The following is a 19,381-nucleotide window of genomic DNA, read 5'->3' on the forward strand; positions in this document are numbered from 1 at the left end:
ATCGCCTTAGACACCTTAAGCCTTGCACCCGTTGTGTCCGCCTTGTTGCCACATGGTAACACTCTTAACCTTCATCTGTCCGCCGTCCTTCCACGTAGGCAACCACTGGTTCTTGGCCTCCCAGAAGTCGAGCTTGGCGCGGTGACTCTTGTCAATCCATGGCTTACCGCTCTTGCCATCCTCGAACCAGCCGTTGGTGGAACCGACAGCCAGGTTCATGACGAGGTAGAACTCCTGGTCGAAGGGAGCGGCGTTGCTCTTGGCGTGCTTCCAGGGGTTGTCGAGACGGGTGCCGGTGGCATCGGCCTGGGGGAAGTTTCCGTACTTGAAGAAGGGCTGGTCGAAGTGCGTGTACATGACTTGGAGCAGGCGCGTGTTGATGTAGGTGAAGATGTACTTCTCGCTCCACTGGATGTTTGATTAGTACTGGCGGGCAGACGACGGAAACATGTGAGACTTACCTCAATACCGAAAGTGTTGTAACCGGCGGCGTATGTAGTGTGTAGCGCTTCGCGCTTGACGTTGTTGCGCCACCAGCCATTATGGTTGGAGTCGGGACCAAAGTGCAACGTGCTCGAGACAACGTTCCTGCCACCCTGAGCGTAACTGGGATCGTTGCCGCGAGATTCGGCGATATCGATCTCACCAGATCGAGGCCAAGGGCCATATGCGTTGTCCTTGGGCAACATCCAGATAGCGGGCCATAGCCAATCACCAGATGGCAGTTTGGCGACGACCTCGATACGGCCGTACTTGATTGAGGCGCCGCGCCTGGTGTTGATGCGACCGGACTTGATGGGGTTGATGATGGTGCCGTTGGTCGTGTTGGTGGTGGCAACACAGTCACTCCAGCCGGAACCAGTGCATCCATGGCCACGTAGGTCAAGGGTGTAGTTGCTTCCAAGGAATTGCTCCTCCTGGAGAGTCGGCTTGATGATAAGTTCACCGTTCTTGACGAAGACGTTCTCATCCGAGCCAGTAGTCATTTCAAACTGGCCGTTGCTGCATATTCGAGTTAGTCAATGCATACCAATGGTCGGAAGAGACTTACCCGTAGCCGCCCAGCTCGACTTCCTTAGTCCAGACAGTCTCATTCAGTAACTTGAAATCGTCGTAGAAGATCTGGCAGTACTTGTGCTTGCCGATGACTCGGAAGCCGTCCCAGATCATGATGGCAGTCACCATCAGGCCAAGACCAAAGCCGACGAGGGGAAGAATCGTTCCCCATTTCTGCCTCGGGTGCGGCTTGTCGAGCCACGGCATCCCGACATCCTCGGGCTTCACGCGTCGTGAACGGAAGTACTGACCTGGCACGGGTCCGTACTTGAAGCCACTGGCGACGGACTCCTTGCCCTGGGAGCTTTGCTTACCCTTGGACTTTGGCGTTTGCGCTGAAGGGCCCCCCTCGGGGGCGTCAGTAATTTTCTCAGAGAGCTCTGAGGGATGCTCCATGATGTGCGGATAGTGAGGTGTTTGAGAGGAGATGATTATACAGTAGGAGATCTTTTCTTGTATATTAATTTGATCTCGGTTAGTATGAAAATTATCAAATGCGCACACATCGAAATGCTGTGACCAGTAATTGCTGTTGAAGTGGTTGTGTGGAGCACATGTTCACATGGCGTTCCCCTTACTAGACGTTGGCGGACGGTCAGTTCTGATTGTGCAATGGAAAGACCAAGTCCCTTGGTACTGAAGTATCATTTTTTTAAAGCTCCACCGCGAAGGTGAAAAAGCCTCTTCGGCGCCGTAAGGTAAGTATGGTGGTTGTCAGCCTAGTGCGAGTAATGTGGAGAGAGTTGATAGTTCAGGGTGTACCGATTGGAAGAACCACTCAAAGAAGATGAAGCTCGGTCGCGCGTAGTTGTACCTACCACCGAAAGGATACTTTAGAGATGTCCACTGTTTCACGTGAACGATAAGAAAATGTAGCACGGGATGCCTTTAAGGTATAGGATAGGTGTTCGCGTTGAGTGGTACGGACCAGCAGAACCGAACCTTTTCGCGTTTCCAGTTTATTCGCGCACTCGGCGCCCCAGGAACGCATTCACGCTGGATGGGTATACAACGCTTAAGATATTCGTCTCCACAACGCGCGCTCGCATCGCACTCATATCTATGCGCCCACGGCCAGACTCAAGTATATGCCCCACACGACGCCCACAGAGCAGCCAAAGACGATCCTCTTGTCTACTGGCACCCACAGGAAGCTGATGAGGCTTATCGCGGGCCAGAATTTGTATCCATCCTTCATCATTGGCCACAGCTTATTCGCGCAGTCGCTCGTGACCGCGTCCATGGCGTTGACACCCGGCTTGCCCTGCGCATTGACATAGGCCATGTAGCTCAGGAACATGAGCGTGTTGACGACGGCGCCGATGGTCTGGTCAAGCAGGAACTTGATAAGGACGTTTGTCTTGCTGAGCGACGTCTTGGTGGGGTCGGGCTTCGAGCCTGGCTTCTCGGACGGCGGGGCGGCGGAGGGCACGTTGGTAGGGAATTGGTCTTCGAGGTAGCCTTGCCAGACTATGTTGGGTGGGGTACTGAGGACGCTGAAGAGCGCGAATTTGAAGACGGTGGCATAGTTGAGGGTGAAGGGCGTCTGGATACGTGTCAGCTACATGCGACAGGACTGGAGGATTGCGCAACAGCACGTACGCTGTCCTTGTAAGATGATATGGCTTGCGCAAGCACGTTTGAAGTTATGCTCAGCACTGCACCCTGCAGGGTCTGCGATACTATCGACATGGTCGCGTCGCGATTGGTTACGAATGTCCACACCAGCGATTGAGCGATTGCAAGAGCGTGAGAAGGTGTATCGCAGGTACAGTCAAGGCAGAAGAGGCGGCGAAAGGGATGTAGGGCTATGTATATCAATAAGGCCAGCGCACCAGTGTTTGTCGGCAGTATCAGCAATGTTTCGGCCTGGGCGAGCGCGTCCCGCGCCGACATGTTTAGTGCTGTGACGTAATCAAAAGTGCAGCTCAACACCGCGATCAGGACCGCCCATCCATAGTACCTTTGAGCTTGTATCTTTCACTTTGCCGCTGACCCGTGTGCATATTTCCATGTGCTAGGTTGTACATGAAGAATATGCGAGGCCGGAATGAGAAGTAGCGAACCATCTCATGCCTTGCGATGAGTGTGCGACAGTGTTTATCAATTTGTGCTGCCAACTACAAATGCGTGCTCCTGCCTACTGGCGCCTCTAGTCTAAACAGGTTCTTGTACGTGCGCGCTTCGATAGACTGATAGCGCGAGGAACTTAACCGAAAGACGCTCGACAAACACAGAAACTCCTGCCCGGCACGTTCATGAGATTGACCGCGCAGCACTCTTATTCTGGATCCGTTCATCCGAGTGTGACTTCTATCTCATCCTTCGCCTCGACCTCCCACACATCCTTCCGGATCCTCCCAAGCGCTTTGCGATATGCGACTCCTTCCACCCGCGTTACCCAGAGCACATTGATGAACTCATACAACCCTTGTTCTTGATTCCATCCGCAATCCTCTTGGTACCACTCATCAAAGCTTCGCGCATCGATTTCCCAATCCTCAACCGATCCAGCAGATATCTCGATAAGCTCACATGGCTGATTTTCAACTCGATCAGGATTGAAGAGCGCATCCTCGACTTCAGATGGCGAAGGGGTGGTGAAAGAAAAGCTGGGAAGGGCTTTTGACGTGTCCCGAGATCGATGCTTGAGAACTGGAGTGGACAATGTCGATGTTTCATCGCGCGCGTGAGAAGGTATGAAGTTCAGTCTGAGACATCCGGCCCACCTGCCAGATGTTGTGAGGAGCTGCACGGAAGGACAGCCCGATGTCGTGTTGAGAAAGTCCTTGCCTAGCATGAGGAAGGCGTGTCTCGTGGTACAATGCAGGTAGCGAGCGTTGATCACAGGTTGCCGGCGGTCTGTCTTGTCAAGGATCGGGATTGGATAGCGAAAGGATGCAGATGGGTCGCATGAATGTCTGACCGCTTGACCATCCTCTCCCAGATCTGCGGACATGTACCATTCTGGGGGTAGATTATCCCCAGACGTGGTGAAGGCTGGCCGCCTAAATTGCGAAGGAATGTTGACTGGATGCTTCTCCGATGTCAAAGTCCTCGAGTATGTCCATTGCACTGAACTAAGAGTCCTCCAGGAAGTGTATTGTGGTATGTCCGGTGCAGGCGGGTGCTCAAACTGGTAGTTGGCAGCACTTCTCCAACTTTCAGAATTGATGATGCCTTCCCAGCCTGCCCAGGACCACGAAGGTAGCACAGCCTCGCTGGCAGGAAGTTTGCGAGGTTTCCGTCTCTTCAAGTATGCCCATGGCTGCCATAGGAGTGCAGCGTCGAAACACATCGTTGGCAGACCGGATATAAACCCGCCTGGAAACACGCTGCTCAGATGGGCGAGACAACTAACAAAAGCGTCAAGAACGTCTTCTGGAAAAGTTAAATCGCGTTCGTTGAATAGAGTCATGAGTCGCGTATAACGATTCATGTCTGGCCAAGGTGAGCTATTGAGTCCGGCAGTTGGCGCGTTTATCTTGATGGGCGCAGAGTCTGAGGTCGATCTTGTAGTGTGTGACGAGGCTGTCATCGGCAAAGTAAAATCTTGGCACTCATGCCAGGAAGCGCAGAGACACTCCCAGTTGACTGTGTTGTTCTGGAAGATTACCCTTCGTGTAGAAAATATGTATTCCTGGAAAGTCCAGCCTCGCGAATACCACTTGGTTTCCATGAGAGACATAGCTTGGTTGAGCATGTAGTCGGCACCACGCACTGGCTGTCCGTTCGACTTCCTGATTCCTTGTCCAACAGGAGTAGGGACTGGAGTAAATGCCATCTTTCGGTGGCCATAAAGACTCAGAGCCGCTTCCTCGTTCTGAGCTGCAACCAAGGTAAAAACTGCTCCTGCATAGATTTCCCCCATTGCACTCAGCTGATGGTGTTTAGTTGCTTCGTCGTCTTGGACGATGGCGATTCGATCCACCCATAGATAATGAAGCCCTAGAGCCCTAACCAAATTGATGGCATCTCGAATAAGATTAGGCAATGATATGATCCCGCTGTAGAGCCCGTTGAACGCTTGAAGCGCTGCCAAGTTGGACATCGTAGCGCAAGCTGAAACCTCTGCACCTCCCCACACATAACTCAGGGCAACGTAACGTGGGTGTTCAGGCGCAGCGACCAGACACCCTCGATTGACATCGATCAAATAGGATGGGAACGGCGAATGCATCTGTGAAGTCCTGCTACCGTAGCATTGATTCCCATGTAGTCGTTCGCATTGATCCACCCACGTCTGGATGATGTTGACGTTCATAGTTTCAGCATCGCGAGCTGATATATTGGTGTCCACTTCTTCGACCTCCTTTTCTGTATAGGGAAGGAATGGTTTAAGGTGAGTGGGCATTTGCTTCCATGATACATCGGCGTTACGAGGTGAAGCTGCACGACGATGTCGTCGGCGGGTTTCTGGGAAATGCACCGCCGAAGAGACGGTTTGGCGAGCGAGCTCCTCGGCTGTGTCGGGAATCCACAGTTCCGTCTGGTGATGCAGAGGAGGTATTCCAATCCAGGCTGCGCGTTGAACTAGACTCGCGTGGGCATCGGTAGTCGCAGTAGGTGGTGGCGGCTCGTCTTCCTGTAATCCAGGCGATGCTGCCGTTGTGTTCATTGTGTGTGACAAGCCTGAAGCTAGGTGATGTTCTCGATAAAATTCTGAGTTGACTGGACGTTCACGTTTCGCGATTATAACCTGGCTCTCTACAAACTCCGACTCTAAACGCTCCTGTCGTTCTACCTTGCCGTACCTGAATTCGCTCGATTACACCCTATGTTGGGGTATTAATGATTCTCTCGATCATTCCCAGCCGTGAACATGACAACGTTGGATGTGCAGGATTCTTCAAGTGGTGACGCAAAGTGAGGGGTACAACGCTGGGCGAGAAGGGCGACCAGAAGTGCCTAGACGACTTGTCGTGTCTGTTCCGGTGGCGAGGAGGATATTGATGCGCAAGGCTGACAGTACATGTATTGACCGGTCGCGCCTCGAGTCATGGCGCTAGCTTCTGTCTCCGTCAGGCTACTCGTGAGCCTGAGGCTCATGTTTGTGTTGCGCGGGTTGTCATGGGACGGTGGTGACGTCGCCACTTTCGCGACTGGTCCCGTGTGCTGAGACCGGGGTGTAGGTGGCGTTGTTGTAAGATAGCACCAGACATTATCCGGTGTCACTTCTGGAGGTACTCCCGTTGATCTTCTTCGGCTCTCCAATAGTACGAAGTACTTGAGACCGTCTTCCCACGTGTCTCTAGAAGCGTTCCGTGGCACGCGCCTCCTTGCAGTGGGTAAACTGGAAGATTGCACTCTCAGGCCATTGGATCCTCTCGGTAGAAGTCCGCCATACCCTCTTTCACGGCTTTGCGAAGTTGCGCACCCGCTCTGCCCAACTCTCCACCGCCTTTGGTTGCTTGCTTCAATCCTGCGACGATTGCAGCCTCGGCTCGGTCTCGGAATAATCGTTGTCGATCTTCGCGGTCTTCATACATCTCTGCTTCCTCATCTCTTGCAGCGCCGAACAAGTTGAGATGTGCATAAACGTTTGATCGCTCGGAAAGAACATGATGTTGAGTATGCCAAAGTGGAAAGTTGCTGTCGCTCATGTCGACGGATACTATTGTCTGCCTGTGGGAGAGCCCCGCGCGGAGGAAGGAAGTCAAGGCGTTCATTTGCTTGACTTGCATCTTCGTATCAGCTTTTCCGTACGATTTGGCAGTTGACCATTTGCTTGACGCTTCGCTCTGCCAACCGAGTAAACTGAGGAAGCATTTGAGCATCTTCACCCAACCTCCAGCACAGCTGACGACCTCATCGCCTGCAACGGCGAGCAACCATTCCAACACGTCAAGGCCGAACAAACGGATTTCTGTTGCTAAATGCGTCATGGCAGCTCTTGTGTGGAGTAACAGCTGGTCGGCGTGGCTGGCAATCTCGAGTGGCGGCAAGCTTTGCAGTAGCTTCAGCAGCTGTTGACGAACGCTGTTGGATCCATCTAGAATGAGCTTTTGTGCCACAGGAATGATGACAGATGAAGGCTGCGGCAATGGCACTGTAGGCGGATTGTTTGCGATGGCTGATGTCAAGAAGGCTAAGGATTCTCTTCGCTGTGTGTCTGCTTTGTGATTAAGCAAGCCCAGGTAATGTGCGCATTGTGCTTCTAAAGATGGGGCACTAGTGGAGAGTGCTTGTTGCTTGAGAGATATCGCTGTGATACGTTAGTTAAGAGAGAGAGAGGCATGATATGGTAGACCTTACATTTCGCACGGAAGCTCGTATCTGTGCCGTTTGCTGCCTTGGGTCTCGCCTTTCCAACCTTTAGTTTCGCTTTCTGATTCCGTTAGCACTGCGGTTCGGGATATGCGATTCTGGTCGTTTTTACTTGAAAGTCTTTCTTCTTATTCTCCTTCTTCTTCTTTGAGCTGCTGGTCATGGTGACGGACTAGATTAGTTTTGGCGGTTCGCTTAGCAGAGTCGTGGTCTCGTAGGACTTTACTGTCGAGCGCAATGTCGAGAGAGTGAACGAGTTTATGCGCGTCAATGAGCGAACGACGCGTTCTCTGCTGATGAACGGAAAATTGAGGATCCACAGATGCCGCTAACACGGAAGAGGCCTGAGCTGGTTGACTCTTGGCAGGGTCCAGCCGCGGTCGTGTACGCCGATGTCATCAGCGCGCTGTGAACCGCGACTGCATCTCTTATTCTTCTCGCACACATCGCGAACCATGGCCCAGAACGCTGTATGTTTCTTATTTTGCTTTCAAATGTTGCTTACTAATATGCGCGCAGCCAGACGAGACACTCTCGCTACTCACGCGACTGAGCCAAAAGCCTGGCGTTCAGAGCACCCTCATACTGTCGCGCGAGAACGGCACAATAATACGCACTTCTGGTCTCATATCCAACAGCTCTTCGGCGAACCCAAATAGTACTCTACCAGCCTCTGGGGAAGCTGCGTCGGACAACTACTCGAACGGCAGGAAAGAAAGCGGGATACACAGCGCTGAGGATGTCGCCAGCATGGTCTGGTCGTTCCTGACGGCAGCGGGGACCCTTGTGGACGAGCTGGACAAGGAAGACGAGGTCAAACTACTCAGGCTGCGAACAAGGAAGAACGAATTGGTCATTGTACCAGGTATGTCCCTCACGCACTCGATGGCGGGGCTTCTGCTAACGACTCAAGATCCAAAATTCATTCTCGTCGCTATCCACGATACTCCTCCAGCATAAGCCATATAACGAAGCCATCGCATACATATGTCCTTCCTCGCAAGCGTTACGATACCCACCCGTCTTATTTGAATACACTAAGAACATCCATCACCAATGAGACTCGCTAATTTCGACTGCGTTCACGTCGACGCCGTCCTTGAACCATCGCTCTACATAGACCTTAGCAACGCTACCGATCATAAAATCAAGATATGCGGAGGCTGGAAATACTCACGGGCTTCATCGATCTCGATGTCATTGCCGCTCATCTGCCGCTTGCGCATCTTCCCGTCCTCTGCGAATGTCCAGTCTTCTAGGCCATAGCATCGCTTCCACTTCATGCCATCGTGGGCATCTTGGAACTCATACCAGAACTGAACCGCGATCTTGTCATCTGAAAAGGCAAAGAGCTCTTTGCGCAGCCGGTAGCTCTTTTCCTTTTCCCACTTCTTCGTCAAGAAGTCTTCAATGTCTGCCGTACCAGCGAGGAAGGACGATCGGTTGCGCCAAACACTGTCAGGCGTGTAGGCTTGCGCGATCACCTTGGGGTTTCTAGCACGCTTTAGCAACGATGAGAGAACTGGTTATGACGCCACGCACTGGCCGTTCCAGAGGTCCTGAGCCTTCTTGACCTTGGCGCGAGCGCTTTCTTGAGTGAAGGGTGGTGCGAGAGACATGGTCGAATCGTCAAAGTGGATATCACGAGATAGATTGTGTAGAAGGTCAATGTGATCGCTCAAATACAGAACGTTATCACCCTGAATCATAATCTAAGAAATGCCGTTGGATGCCTCATATCGGCACTTCGGCATGTGCTTACATGAAGACTCATCAGGTGAAGCTCAGCTTATCTACGAGAAATATTATGAAACTTGACTGGTTTTGAAACTACTCTTAATAACTCACAAGAGAGGGATCAGATCTACGGCTTAGTGCGTGTGATGACAGCTGTTGAGAAGGTTCGAGAAAGTCGAAAAGCAAAGACGACGATCACTTGAATGTTCCACAACAACGAAAAGCCGACATACAGTAAATGCGCGTCAATAATTCAGCTGTTAGGATTCAGGAACCTCGCAGCAGATGGGCCTTTTGACTAAGCTCCTCTACCTCATCGCCTCGACTCTGTGTGATTCTATGATTCCTTCGGCACCTCTCCTCTGGCTGCTCATTCAGGTACACGCTCACTCGCCGCTCTAATAGGCCAAAAAGATTTGTCAAAGCAACCCTGCAGCGTGGAAATGTGCTGGCTGGGTACCTGGCGTCATAAGCCTCGGCCGGCATATGCCCCACTATGATCTCGAAGCTTCAAGCTTGGGAAGCCGGGCGGGTACCCCTCCAGCTAGCATAACTAATCGGCGTCCGACACGACAAGTGACTTTCTCTCACTCTGCTCAATTCCTTTACACGCATTTACAATTTACACGACATTTTCTACCGATACACCAACTAATCATCATGGCTCCTCTACAAGTTGGCGACAAGCTCCCCGAGGGCGTCAAGTTCGAGTAAGTACCTTCGCATCGAGCTCCGCTCACCACCGCAGCCCTTAGAATGCACACTGAAATTGCATCTTCTCTCATGTAGATGGGCACCCATCACCGACGCCGACCCCACCGCCTGCGGCCGTCCCCAAGAATACGATGCCAGCAAGGAGTGGGCAGACAAGAAGGTCGTCCTCTTCTCCGTTCCCGGTGCCTTCACCCCAGGATGCCAGGCCTACCATCTCCCTCCCTACATCGCAAAGGCCAAGGAGTTCAAGGACAAGGGTGTTGATGTCATTGCTACCATTGCGAGCAATGACGCCTGGGTTATGAACGCATGGGGCAAGGTCAACGGCGTCAAGGGCGACGAGGTCCTCTTCCTCAGCGATACCAAGACCTTCTTCTCCAAGCAATACGGTTGGCCTGCTGGTATGGGCGACCGCAACGGTCGCTGGGCTATGGTCTTCGACCACGGCAAGGTCATCTACGCCGAGAACGAGAAGAGCCCTGGTGAGGTCTCGGTAAGTTTCGCATCGCTCTGAAAAGTTGAGGTGCTCGTTGCTAATTCTACAGGTCTCCGGTGCCGACGCTGTCCTGGCGAAGTTGTAAGCGCTGGTCAACTGTGAGCTTGATCTCTGGAGATTTTGGCGAACATCACTGCGGCTGGCAGACAATATGTAGATGAAATATCCAAATGAGAATAATAACAGTATGAGAATTGCCATGCACGTGACGTTTACCTTCCACAACAGTTGTCTGCGTAGTATCTGCGGTTATGTTTGGGTGATCGGCGGTGTACGTCAAGTGTGGAAGGGATTCGAAGTTTGTATTTGTATTGAATGCTGGTCGAATGCTCAGCTTGCATAGCAACTTTTCCACACAGCGCTCGTCCGTGGGCAAAGATTCCGGGCCTGATATTTGTTTGTTCTAGCTTCGTCTGCCCAGGTATTCGTAATGAGCCAATATATACAAACGCCGGCATTGTAACACGCTCAATCAAACTAGGGTCTGTCAGTACCCGTGTACGTATGTAGTTATGGGGTATGCATACCGGAGTAAGGAAAGACTCGGCCACGAAACGTGCTCTTGCGTTCAACTGGTAATGTGTCAGCTTTGATGCTCGAACAGGCGAACCTCGGCTGTCTTACGAAGAGCTTCATTTCTGAGATCTCCTTGTCCACCTCCTCCATGAACTGGATGATGAAGTCGACCAGCTTGTGCTTCAGCATCTCCTCGGTGTGGAAGTTGGTGATCAGGAACGAGATGTCGTAGCCCTTGACCGGCTTCCTCCGCATGATGTAGAAGGACTCGGCTCTTTGCGTCAAGAACCGTGTGAACTTGTGGACCAGGATGTGTTCAATCTCATCTGCCTGCTTGATCTTGATGCTTATGCGCACACTGTTGATGCTGGGCTCGATGTATACGCGTTCGTGCTCGTTTCTCGATACGGTAAGCGGGTTCAGGATGACTTCGGGAGAGCTGGCGGCTTCGATCTCGGGAACATTGTGGCGCTCGGAGGCCTGGGACGCAAAGTTGGAGAGGGAGAGGGCGGCTGTGAGCGACGAGCGCACGCACTGGAGGTACGGGCGGAGTGATTGCGACTGAGGGCGTCAGTATGAGCACGTGATTAGGCCGCAGCAGTAAGAATTGACTGTACCATGGCGAATAGAGCTCAGCAGCAGCTCTATGTTGGAATGGTAGGGCTGCCGTCGGGGGAGAGCGGGCTATGACATGCCAGTACGGCGAGTTGGCGGTGCCTGCAGCTGGTCGCGCTAGTGGGGTAGCAGCTCCGGGCGGCGGTCAGCTTGGCGCGGCCCTCCTTCCTCATGCTTCCATTAACTTTTGCCCCACGAAGCCACTATAACCACTCTCTCGCCGCCGCCTCCCGTAGTCTTCTATACTCTATCCACCGTATAGTTGAACATTCATCATGGCGTCTATACCAGGTACGTGCAGCGCCACACGGTCATTCGAAGGGTCCAAAGACTAATTCACATGTTTGCAGTAATCGTAAAGCATCAGGGCAAGAAGCACGAGGTCGAAGTGGATACCACCTCCACCGGCGAGACGTTCAAGTACCAACTCTTCTCCATCACCGGCGTCGAGCCAGAGCGCCAAAAGGTCATCGTCAAGGGCGGACAGCTCAAGGATGACGCCGACATGTCCAAGCTGGGCCTGAAGCCGAACCAGACACTCATGATGATGGGCACGCCCTCGGGGTCGGCAAACGTCATCGAGAAGCCCAAGGTCCCGGTCAAGTTCCTCGAGGACATGGACGAGGCGGAAGCCGCGCAGTTGGAGGGCGCCACACCCGCAGGTCTTCAGAACCTGGGCAACACCTGCTACATGAACTCCACCCTGCAGACGCTACGTTCCATCCCGGAACTGCAAGAAGAGCTCTTGCGGTACGCAGACAGGTAAGTTTGATTACATCATGTCCACGTGCTCCTACTGACCCTCTCCAGCAACGGTGCCAGCTCATCCAGTGCCTCGCAGCTGAGCCAGTTCGGCCTCGGTGGCCTCGGTGGCTCAGCCGACCTAACGGGCTCCCTCCGCGACCTCTTCAAGCAAATGTCCGAGACACAAAATGGCTTCCCTCCACTCATGTTCCTCAACGCTCTCCGAACCGCATTTCCCCAGTTCGCCCAAAAATCAAAGGACGGCCACGGCTACGCACAGCAGGATGCCGAGGAGGCTTGGTCACAAATCGTCTCGCTGCTCCGTCAAAAGCTTAAGATCACCGACAACGAGACAGGTTCAGATGCGAACAAGAAGAGGGAGCTATCCTGGATCGACAAGTACATGGCGGGCAAGTTCGCGTCGGTCATGGAGTGCGATGAGCCCGCAGCGAAGGAGGGTGGCGAGGAGCCCGTTCACAGCGAAGATCTCTTCTTCAAGCTCAACTGCCACATCAACGTAGAGACGAACCACCTCAGGGACGGTCTGGCTGCTGGCTTGAAGGAGCAGATCGAGAAGCGATCAGAGGTTCTGGGCAGAAATGCCATCTACACCAAGACGTCCAAGATCGCGCGCCTACCGAAACACCTCCCCATCCACTTCGTGCGTTTCGACTGGCGAAAAGATACCAACAAGAAGGCAAAGATCATGCGCAAGGTCACCTTCCCCGAAGAGTTGGACGCATTGGAGTTCTGCACAGACGACCTGAGGAAGATGCTCGTCCCAATCCGGGACAAGATCCGTGAAGTCCGCAAAGAAGAGGAGGATGTCGAGCGCGCCCGCAAGCGACAGAAGCGCATGCGAGCCGGCGAGGAGAACGACAGCGACCCTCTTGCTCGCAAGGAGCCTCTACAGAAGAAGAAGGAAGCTGCACAAAAGAAGGAGGACGCCAGCAAGCCGGCTGAGGATACCAAGATGGAGGAGGTCGAGTACAAGACCGACGCCCAGGTCGAGGCGGAACGCGCCGCATCAATCCTTGCTGCCAAGAAGGAGCTCCTCGCGCTTGTGGACTCCAAAATGACTGCAGATGAGGGCGCAAACCAGACCGGTCTCTACGAGCTGAGGGGCGTCATCACGCATCAGGGCGCCAGCGCCGACAGTGGCCACTACACCTCCTTCGTCAAGAAGCAGGGATCCAAGGACCCCAACACTGGCAAGCGGAAGGAGGAAGACGGTAAATGGTGGTGGTTCAACGACGAGAAGGTATCCGAGGTGGATGCTGAGAGGATACAAACCCTGTCTGGCGGAGGTAAGCATCCCAGACTGTGACTGTGTGAATTAACGATGACTGACATGTTCCAGGCCAAAGCCACTCGGCTCTTATCCTCCTCTACCGCGCCGTTCCTCTTCCCGTCATTGACGAGGACGTGCAGATGGGCGACTCATAGGCTGAATCGACACGGTTCACTATGCCCATCTCCTTGGGTCTCGCGCGTAAGAGCATGCTGAAGCGCAAACGGGAACGGAGCAGCAGGTAATGCATGGCATTCGGCGTTGTACAGCTGGAAAGGCTATGGGACGATACCTCTGAGAGCTTAAGTAACGATTGCATGACTTCAAGATCTTGCATTAATAGACACGGCATTAGACTGGTGAAGTGTACTTTCCGTCCCTTTCCGTCTTCACCTCACCACGCGTAGAAACGCGTCGAAGCGTGCTGCCAAGCCCTTCCATGATCGTGACGCTCACCTTCAGGAACGCTTTCCTCCCCATCCGTTCGACTGCTGCGCTTCTGTTATAATATCGCACGTCATTCGCGAGACGCCGCAATCTTTTTCCTGCATCATTACACTTGTACGATCATCTGTTTCATGTATTAAGTACCGACAGCATGTTCTACAGTCACGAAGGTAAGCTCCAAACCGAGACTGCAGCTTGGAACGATTTGACTAACACTCGTAGTGCTAACGTCGCGCAAATACGGCGTGGCAACCGTGTGGTATGCTAGAAGGCGTCCAGTCGCTCCTGCCCTGTACTGACTGAAGTGGCAGGCTCGTCGCGACCACCCACAAACGAATCGGCCGCAAACAGATTTTCGATGTCGATGTACAGAAAGCATGTCAGACCATTGTCGATCCTGTAGCGCCCATGGCTCTACGGCTACAGGGCAATTTGATGTACGCCGCGCTGCCATACTTTGTCCGAGCGACAGACTACTGACGCATGCAGGTACGGTGTATCGCGTGTGTACCTACAACAATGTGGATACATACTTTCGGACGCAGAGAGTGCGCGAAACGCCCTGCTAGTGATGCTGCGGACCGTGAAGCATACCGCACTCGATGCAGACGCTGGCAAAGCTAGGTAGGCATGCATCAACCTTATGACATGATCGCTCTGCTCACAGAATCTATCTAGACCTGAGCAGCTCATATTCGAAGATGACCCTTCCTTCTTGCCCGAGCTCGGGCTTCCTCCCCCAGACTTCCTCGCAGAACTAGACCACAACTTCAACTTCGACATTGCGCGGTCCGGCGACTCCCAGACGCTCACACCCTTCAGCTCCCAGCAAGCACGGTCCTCTTCCCATGCCAATGGCATCGGTGGGCTCATCTTGCCTACTTCATCTCCCGTGATGGCGGCCGAGTTTAGACTCGAAGGCGACGATGGAGTAGGCAGTGTTGGCGGACCAAGTGTCATGGGCGCTGGCGATACGATCCAGCTTGAAGACCCAGACTTCATGATCGCAGACGATGGCGAAATCATACAGTTGCCACCACGGCGGAAAATTCCCAGCACGCCAGCTAGGACCGCAGGTGCGAAGATGTCCAGCGATGCTGGGGCCAGTGCGCGGGTTCGCAAAGAACATGAGGATGGACAGCAGGTCGGCGATCAGGTGAGTTTTGCTGCGTTCTCTCACGTCTTTTTGCACTGCAACACCAGCCCTCTGTCTTGCGGTGAGGCTTCGCTGCTCTCACTAGACGCTCAGGACACGGCAATGCACTATCTCACCTCTATCGCTCAAGCCCAATTAGTCGGTCGTTTAGGGCTTCCTCAATTGGTGTTTGCTGGCTGTATCCTTTCGTGATTTGTTTGCATCTTCAGTGCTTCTACCTTTCATTCTTAACACATCTCGCACATACTACCGGCGTCTTTCAGAATGGCGACTGACATTTATCAGTTCCCCGGTGATCAAGCAGACCTCGGCTTCCCAACCTACGACGACGATCCTATCGAAGGCGGAGCACTTTCATCAGACGGTCCGCAACAGTCCAGTCAGCATTCGGAAGTCATCGAGTCTTCCGATACGTTCGTCGCGCCCATGCGCCGTCGTCGGGTTCCACGCACTCTTCCTATCGATGCAGCTATAGAGCTTCCCAACAAAGAGCTCGCTGGTTGGCAGAGGAACTACCGTCAGAACATGAAAGTAGCAGCTCGGCAGAAAATCCAGAAACGTGCTGCTGCTCAGGCCAAGAAGAATGCCGAGCACTATGTTTGGGGCGCTGGCATCGGTGGTGTCGGTGAACGTCTCTTGGGCGGCCACGTTCCTCATCCGTTCGACATGTTCATTGGTGACAAGTTCTTCGAGACGATCATGGGCTTCAGTCGCAACAAGGCGAGCGGGGCGAAACATGACCGCGACAGTGGTATCGATGATGCAACTCAGGAAGAATCTCGCCGTGTGCGTCAGAGAACCGGCGAGCCTGAGGTCGGTCGCTCGGCTGACAACGAAGACATTCCTATGTTTGGTGAAGATGACATCGCCGTCGAATTACCGCGCGAGGGTGTCTCTGCACTTGACGATCAACAGATCTTCTCAGCGATGCCATGGAATATCAGCGCTTCTATCAGAGGCTCTTCAGTCGTTCCTCGAAGCGGACGCGCTGGTATGATAGGCTCCGCTGATCAGAGCAGACCTGGAAGCCGCTTCGTCTCTGCCTCCCCCTCAAAAGGTCGCGTACAGCCTCTTGCTCTTGAGGGATTCAAGAACCTTACGAGCGATGTCGATTACGGTGGCGACGACTTTGGCCTACCAGGTTTCAGCTCCGACTTTCCCGAGCCAGCAGTTCAAGAACCATCAGCACGCGTCCGCGAGGCCTTGTCGACAGAAGGTGAAAACTTCATTACTTTCATCCAGGAACGTATCGTTGAGAAGCGCAGGCGGGCTCAAACAGACCTAGAGCACGAGTCCGACGTGCTTCAAGCGGAAGCCGCCGCTGATATTGAGGACATCGCCTTTGAGGAACTTCTTCCACCCGCGGACAACACCAAGATGATCGCTTGCCAAGGCTTCATGATGGTGCTCGGGCATGGCTCCAAGGGAATGCTCGACATTCAGCAGCTGCAGCACTTGGGCGAGATCAACCTCAAACTCTCCAAAAAGGCCAAGGAAATGCAGGTCGTTGAGCTCAGCGACGCTGAAGAATCCGACAGGGATGGTGCTCAAGAGGATGAGGATCTGACCGAAGACGAGGAGGTGGCGGATGCTCAAGATATTGCACGACAGCCGGAAGCGGAAGACCAGGATATGCAAGAGCACGACGCCATGGAGGAACAAGAGGGTCACTTCCAGGAGCAGTTCGCCGCTGGCCATGCTGCTCAAGAGGATGACCATGACTCACTCTATGATGACTGAGTGACCCGGCACTACGTCGAGTCAGATGGATGGACATATACAGGCTGCTGTGTAGCCTATGTTTCTCATGTATCTTCCCGCTTGGTGGCGTTCTCCGTCCATATTACAGGTTCTCACAGGGCGATGCGTATCTGCATCTAATGGGGAAAAGAGAACTGGCAGACAATAGTGTCGCATCTATGACAATACATCACGACTATATTGAAACATTGAGTCATGATTGTTAATGCAGGAGGATGATGCGCATGTTGTGAAGTGCTCGTTGAATGACCAGTGCGTTGGGCAAAGTGTGATGATTGGTTGTTTGCAACAGCAATTTCTCGCTGATGCATGTAGCCTGCTAACTTGTCTGCTTGCAGTTATGCAGAACCTTCTAGACTAGGATTGTCCATGACCGAGTGCTGCAGCCAAGCCGCTAGAATGTTTGCATATAAAGTCAACGTTTTTTGCACTTTGCACTTATCTTCTAAGAAAACTACAGGTCTTTTGAGTAGTTAAGGTGAAAGTGAAATTGCAGCTAGTCTAGGTCTAGCTAAGGTTCAAGAAGCTTAGTGCAAGCTGACATAAGCTTGGTCCAAAACTACCTAGTCAATGCAACATAGTATACCTGCTTCCTGATTCGACACCGCTCACCCCAGCATGCCTGGGGTCCGCACGGGCATGGAAGTCAGCAACACCCATCGCGGCGCTGCCAAACAACCAAACAACGACAGCATTGCAGTGCAGTCTGCTGTCAAAGACGAGGACGGCAATGACGACATCTTCGCAGAAAGCGACAGCGACGATGGGTACGACTACAAACCGCGACCAAAGCTGCCGCAGCCCAATGTCCACATGCGAAGTTTGGGAAGTCTGATAAGTGAGTGAAAGACTGGCCGACTATGACGAGAGGATTTTCTACTGACAGCGGCCAGAGGAACTGGAGAGCGGTGCGATCGATGTCGACCCGGAATATCAACGTGAGGTTGTCTGGACAGGTAAAAATGCCCAACTTGATTGTCGCCGACATGCTAATAGCAATAGCCGATCGTATGACGGGTCTCATTAATTCTCTGATGGGTATGATCTCCTCCAGGCTCTCTTGGCATGAACGAATTCAAAGATTCCTAATACTTGCGTAGAAAACTACTACATCCCACCCATTATTCTGAATAAGAAACGGATTATTGGAACAGATGGTACACCACGTGACGTTCTCGTCTGCGTGGACGGAAAGCAACGACTTTCCTCTGTCAGGGCATTCGTCAAAGGCATGATTCCTTGCCACGACCACAAGGGCGAAAAGTGGTAAGCAATTCAGTCCAATTAATATCTCTCAATGGCTCACTGACAGTGCAAGGTGGTTCTGTGAGACGCCTATCAATAAACGCAAAAAGGTACTTCCTTCGGACACTCAAAAGTCGTTCTTGGAGAAAGACTTTGTGGCCTTTCAGTTCGCAGAGCTTACGCCAGTACAAGAAGAAGACCTTTTCGCTAGGGTCCAAATGGGTGTGCAGCTCACTGTAGCTGAAAGAATGCGCGCGAGACAAGGCCCATGGCAAGAATTAGCGAAGCTTTTCGTGGAAGACTTCCCTATGATCTACAACTTGATGAAGGACCGAGCTCGAGCGAAGGACTTCCAACTCACTCTGTCTTGCTTCAGCCAAATTCTGGAAGTACAGCATCCGACTCCTGCGACTGGCATTCCAATGCTGAGGACAAGCCACAGTTTGATCCCGAAAATGCTGAACAACACCGGCGCTGTAGACGATGCGCTCAAGTCACATCTTGCAAGCGTCTGGACCACCTTCAGAGACCTTATTGCCTTAGATCCCGACACTTTCACGAATGCCGACAGGCATTTGAGTGGTGTACAAACCTTTGCGCCCATCGAAATGGTGGCCGTCGCCGTCCTTATCTCTATGTATTCGGAAACGCGCAACGATGAACTATTGCTAGGCGATATCAGAGCGCTTCGAGAAGCCTTTCGCGAGCACTTTAAAGACCTTCGATTGTCTGCGCCAATGTGGAAGTTTGCCTGGGACTTTATAGAAAACCTGGAGGGAATTCGAGGTGCGGTAGATGGCATTACGATAGACCGTAACCAACCGGCAGAGGCTCCAAAGCCGACGCCGTCTACTTCAAGAACGAAAACACTATCGTCCCCTACTTCCGCCGTTTCGAGGAAAAGGGTAGCACCCCTGGACAAGCCGCTGTCCATATTGCCACCACGCGATTCGATCATCGCGAGGGAGGAGACACAACCTATTCCCACAGCGCCGAAGCGACAGCGGACTGATCCCGGGCCATCAATCGCTCAAGCAGAAGTCAATAGTCCCATATGTGACATGAACGGACCATCACAAGTCGCCACTGCAAGGAACGCTCCTTCGGAGCGAGTGCGCACAGCTGCGGCACCGACAAGATCTCCCACAATGGGTAACATTTTCACAGATTTTGGTTCTCAACAACCATCACCTGTCAGCGCAACTTCCGCTTCGCCACGTCTATGGCGTGCAGGCGAAGCGCTACAGCTGAATCCAGCCTTGACCAACTCGCCACAAACTGGGCCAACACGCACAACGTCGGGATCACCGCACCAAACTTTGCAGAGACCAGGAAA

The 19,381-nt window shown here is 52.9% G+C and overlaps 10 protein-coding genes across 10 annotated transcripts; 5 read left to right on the top strand and 5 right to left on the bottom strand.

The window, feature by feature from the left end:
- Positions 1-15: 15 nt before the first annotated feature.
- On the bottom strand, positions 16-1,452 carry J4E86_005324 (uncharacterized protein; the record flags this gene model as incomplete). Its single annotated transcript, XM_051445858.1, has 3 exons — positions 16-408; positions 462-1,002; positions 1,052-1,452. 3 exons carry the CDS (start codon positions 1,450-1,452, stop codon positions 16-18), a joined length of 1,335 nt encoding a protein of 444 aa, XP_051302625.1.
- Positions 1,453-2,116: 664 nt separating this feature from the next.
- Positions 2,117-2,748, bottom strand: J4E86_005325 (uncharacterized protein; the record flags this gene model as incomplete). Its single annotated transcript, XM_051445859.1, has 2 exons — positions 2,117-2,602; positions 2,659-2,748. The coding sequence occupies 2 exons, from the start codon at positions 2,746-2,748 to the stop codon at positions 2,117-2,119; spliced, it is 576 nt and encodes a 191-aa protein (XP_051302626.1).
- A 3,617-nt stretch (positions 2,749-6,365) lies between these two features.
- Positions 6,366-7,486, bottom strand: J4E86_005326 (uncharacterized protein; the record flags this gene model as incomplete). Its single annotated transcript, XM_051445860.1, has 3 exons — positions 6,366-7,261; positions 7,312-7,384; positions 7,436-7,486. The coding sequence occupies 3 exons, from the start codon at positions 7,484-7,486 to the stop codon at positions 6,366-6,368; spliced, it is 1,020 nt and encodes a 339-aa protein (XP_051302627.1).
- A 292-nt stretch (positions 7,487-7,778) lies between these two features.
- J4E86_005327 (uncharacterized protein) lies at positions 7,779-8,283 on the top strand (the record flags this gene model as incomplete). The annotated part of the gene is made up of 3 exons (XM_051445861.1): positions 7,779-7,793; positions 7,843-8,188; positions 8,237-8,283. 3 exons carry the CDS (start codon positions 7,779-7,781, stop codon positions 8,281-8,283), a joined length of 408 nt encoding a protein of 135 aa, XP_051302628.1.
- A 90-nt stretch (positions 8,284-8,373) lies between these two features.
- J4E86_005328 (uncharacterized protein) lies at positions 8,374-8,942 on the bottom strand (the record flags this gene model as incomplete). The annotated part of the gene is made up of 3 exons (XM_051445862.1): positions 8,374-8,435; positions 8,501-8,817; positions 8,866-8,942. The coding sequence occupies 3 exons, from the start codon at positions 8,940-8,942 to the stop codon at positions 8,374-8,376; spliced, it is 456 nt and encodes a 151-aa protein (XP_051302629.1).
- A 778-nt stretch (positions 8,943-9,720) lies between these two features.
- Positions 9,721-10,355, top strand: J4E86_005329 (uncharacterized protein; the record flags this gene model as incomplete). Its single annotated transcript, XM_051445863.1, has 3 exons — positions 9,721-9,770; positions 9,850-10,267; positions 10,320-10,355. The coding sequence occupies 3 exons, from the start codon at positions 9,721-9,723 to the stop codon at positions 10,353-10,355; spliced, it is 504 nt and encodes a 167-aa protein (XP_051302630.1).
- A 383-nt stretch (positions 10,356-10,738) lies between these two features.
- ARPC4 (Actin- protein 2/3 complex subunit 4) lies at positions 10,739-11,406 on the bottom strand (the record flags this gene model as incomplete). Its single annotated transcript, XM_051445864.1, has 4 exons — positions 10,739-10,747; positions 10,798-10,842; positions 10,895-11,347; positions 11,404-11,406. 4 exons carry the CDS (start codon positions 11,404-11,406, stop codon positions 10,739-10,741), a joined length of 510 nt encoding a protein of 169 aa, XP_051302631.1.
- Positions 11,407-11,676: 270 nt separating this feature from the next.
- J4E86_005331 (uncharacterized protein) lies at positions 11,677-13,591 on the top strand (the record flags this gene model as incomplete). The annotated part of the gene is made up of 4 exons (XM_051445865.1): positions 11,677-11,692; positions 11,752-12,163; positions 12,212-13,452; positions 13,506-13,591. The coding sequence occupies 4 exons, from the start codon at positions 11,677-11,679 to the stop codon at positions 13,589-13,591; spliced, it is 1,755 nt and encodes a 584-aa protein (XP_051302632.1).
- Positions 13,592-14,034: 443 nt separating this feature from the next.
- J4E86_005332 (uncharacterized protein) lies at positions 14,035-16,779 on the top strand (the record flags this gene model as incomplete). Its single annotated transcript, XM_051445866.1, has 4 exons — positions 14,035-14,053; positions 14,429-14,507; positions 14,562-15,039; positions 15,325-16,779. 4 exons carry the CDS (start codon positions 14,035-14,037, stop codon positions 16,777-16,779), a joined length of 2,031 nt encoding a protein of 676 aa, XP_051302633.1.
- A 639-nt stretch (positions 16,780-17,418) lies between these two features.
- Positions 17,419-19,057, top strand: J4E86_005333 (uncharacterized protein; the record flags this gene model as incomplete). Its single annotated transcript, XM_051445867.1, has 6 exons — positions 17,419-17,638; positions 17,694-17,756; positions 17,803-17,808; positions 17,901-18,066; positions 18,119-18,831; positions 18,876-19,057. 6 exons carry the CDS (start codon positions 17,419-17,421, stop codon positions 19,055-19,057), a joined length of 1,350 nt encoding a protein of 449 aa, XP_051302634.1.
- Between the last annotated feature and the right edge of the window lie 324 nt (positions 19,058-19,381).

The sequence above is a fragment of the Alternaria arbusti genome, assembly GCF_024043155.1.
Source record: "Alternaria arbusti strain BMP 1465 chromosome Unknown scaffold_6, whole genome shotgun sequence".
NCBI classification, from domain to species: Eukaryota; Fungi; Ascomycota; class Dothideomycetes; order Pleosporales; family Pleosporaceae; genus Alternaria; species Alternaria arbusti.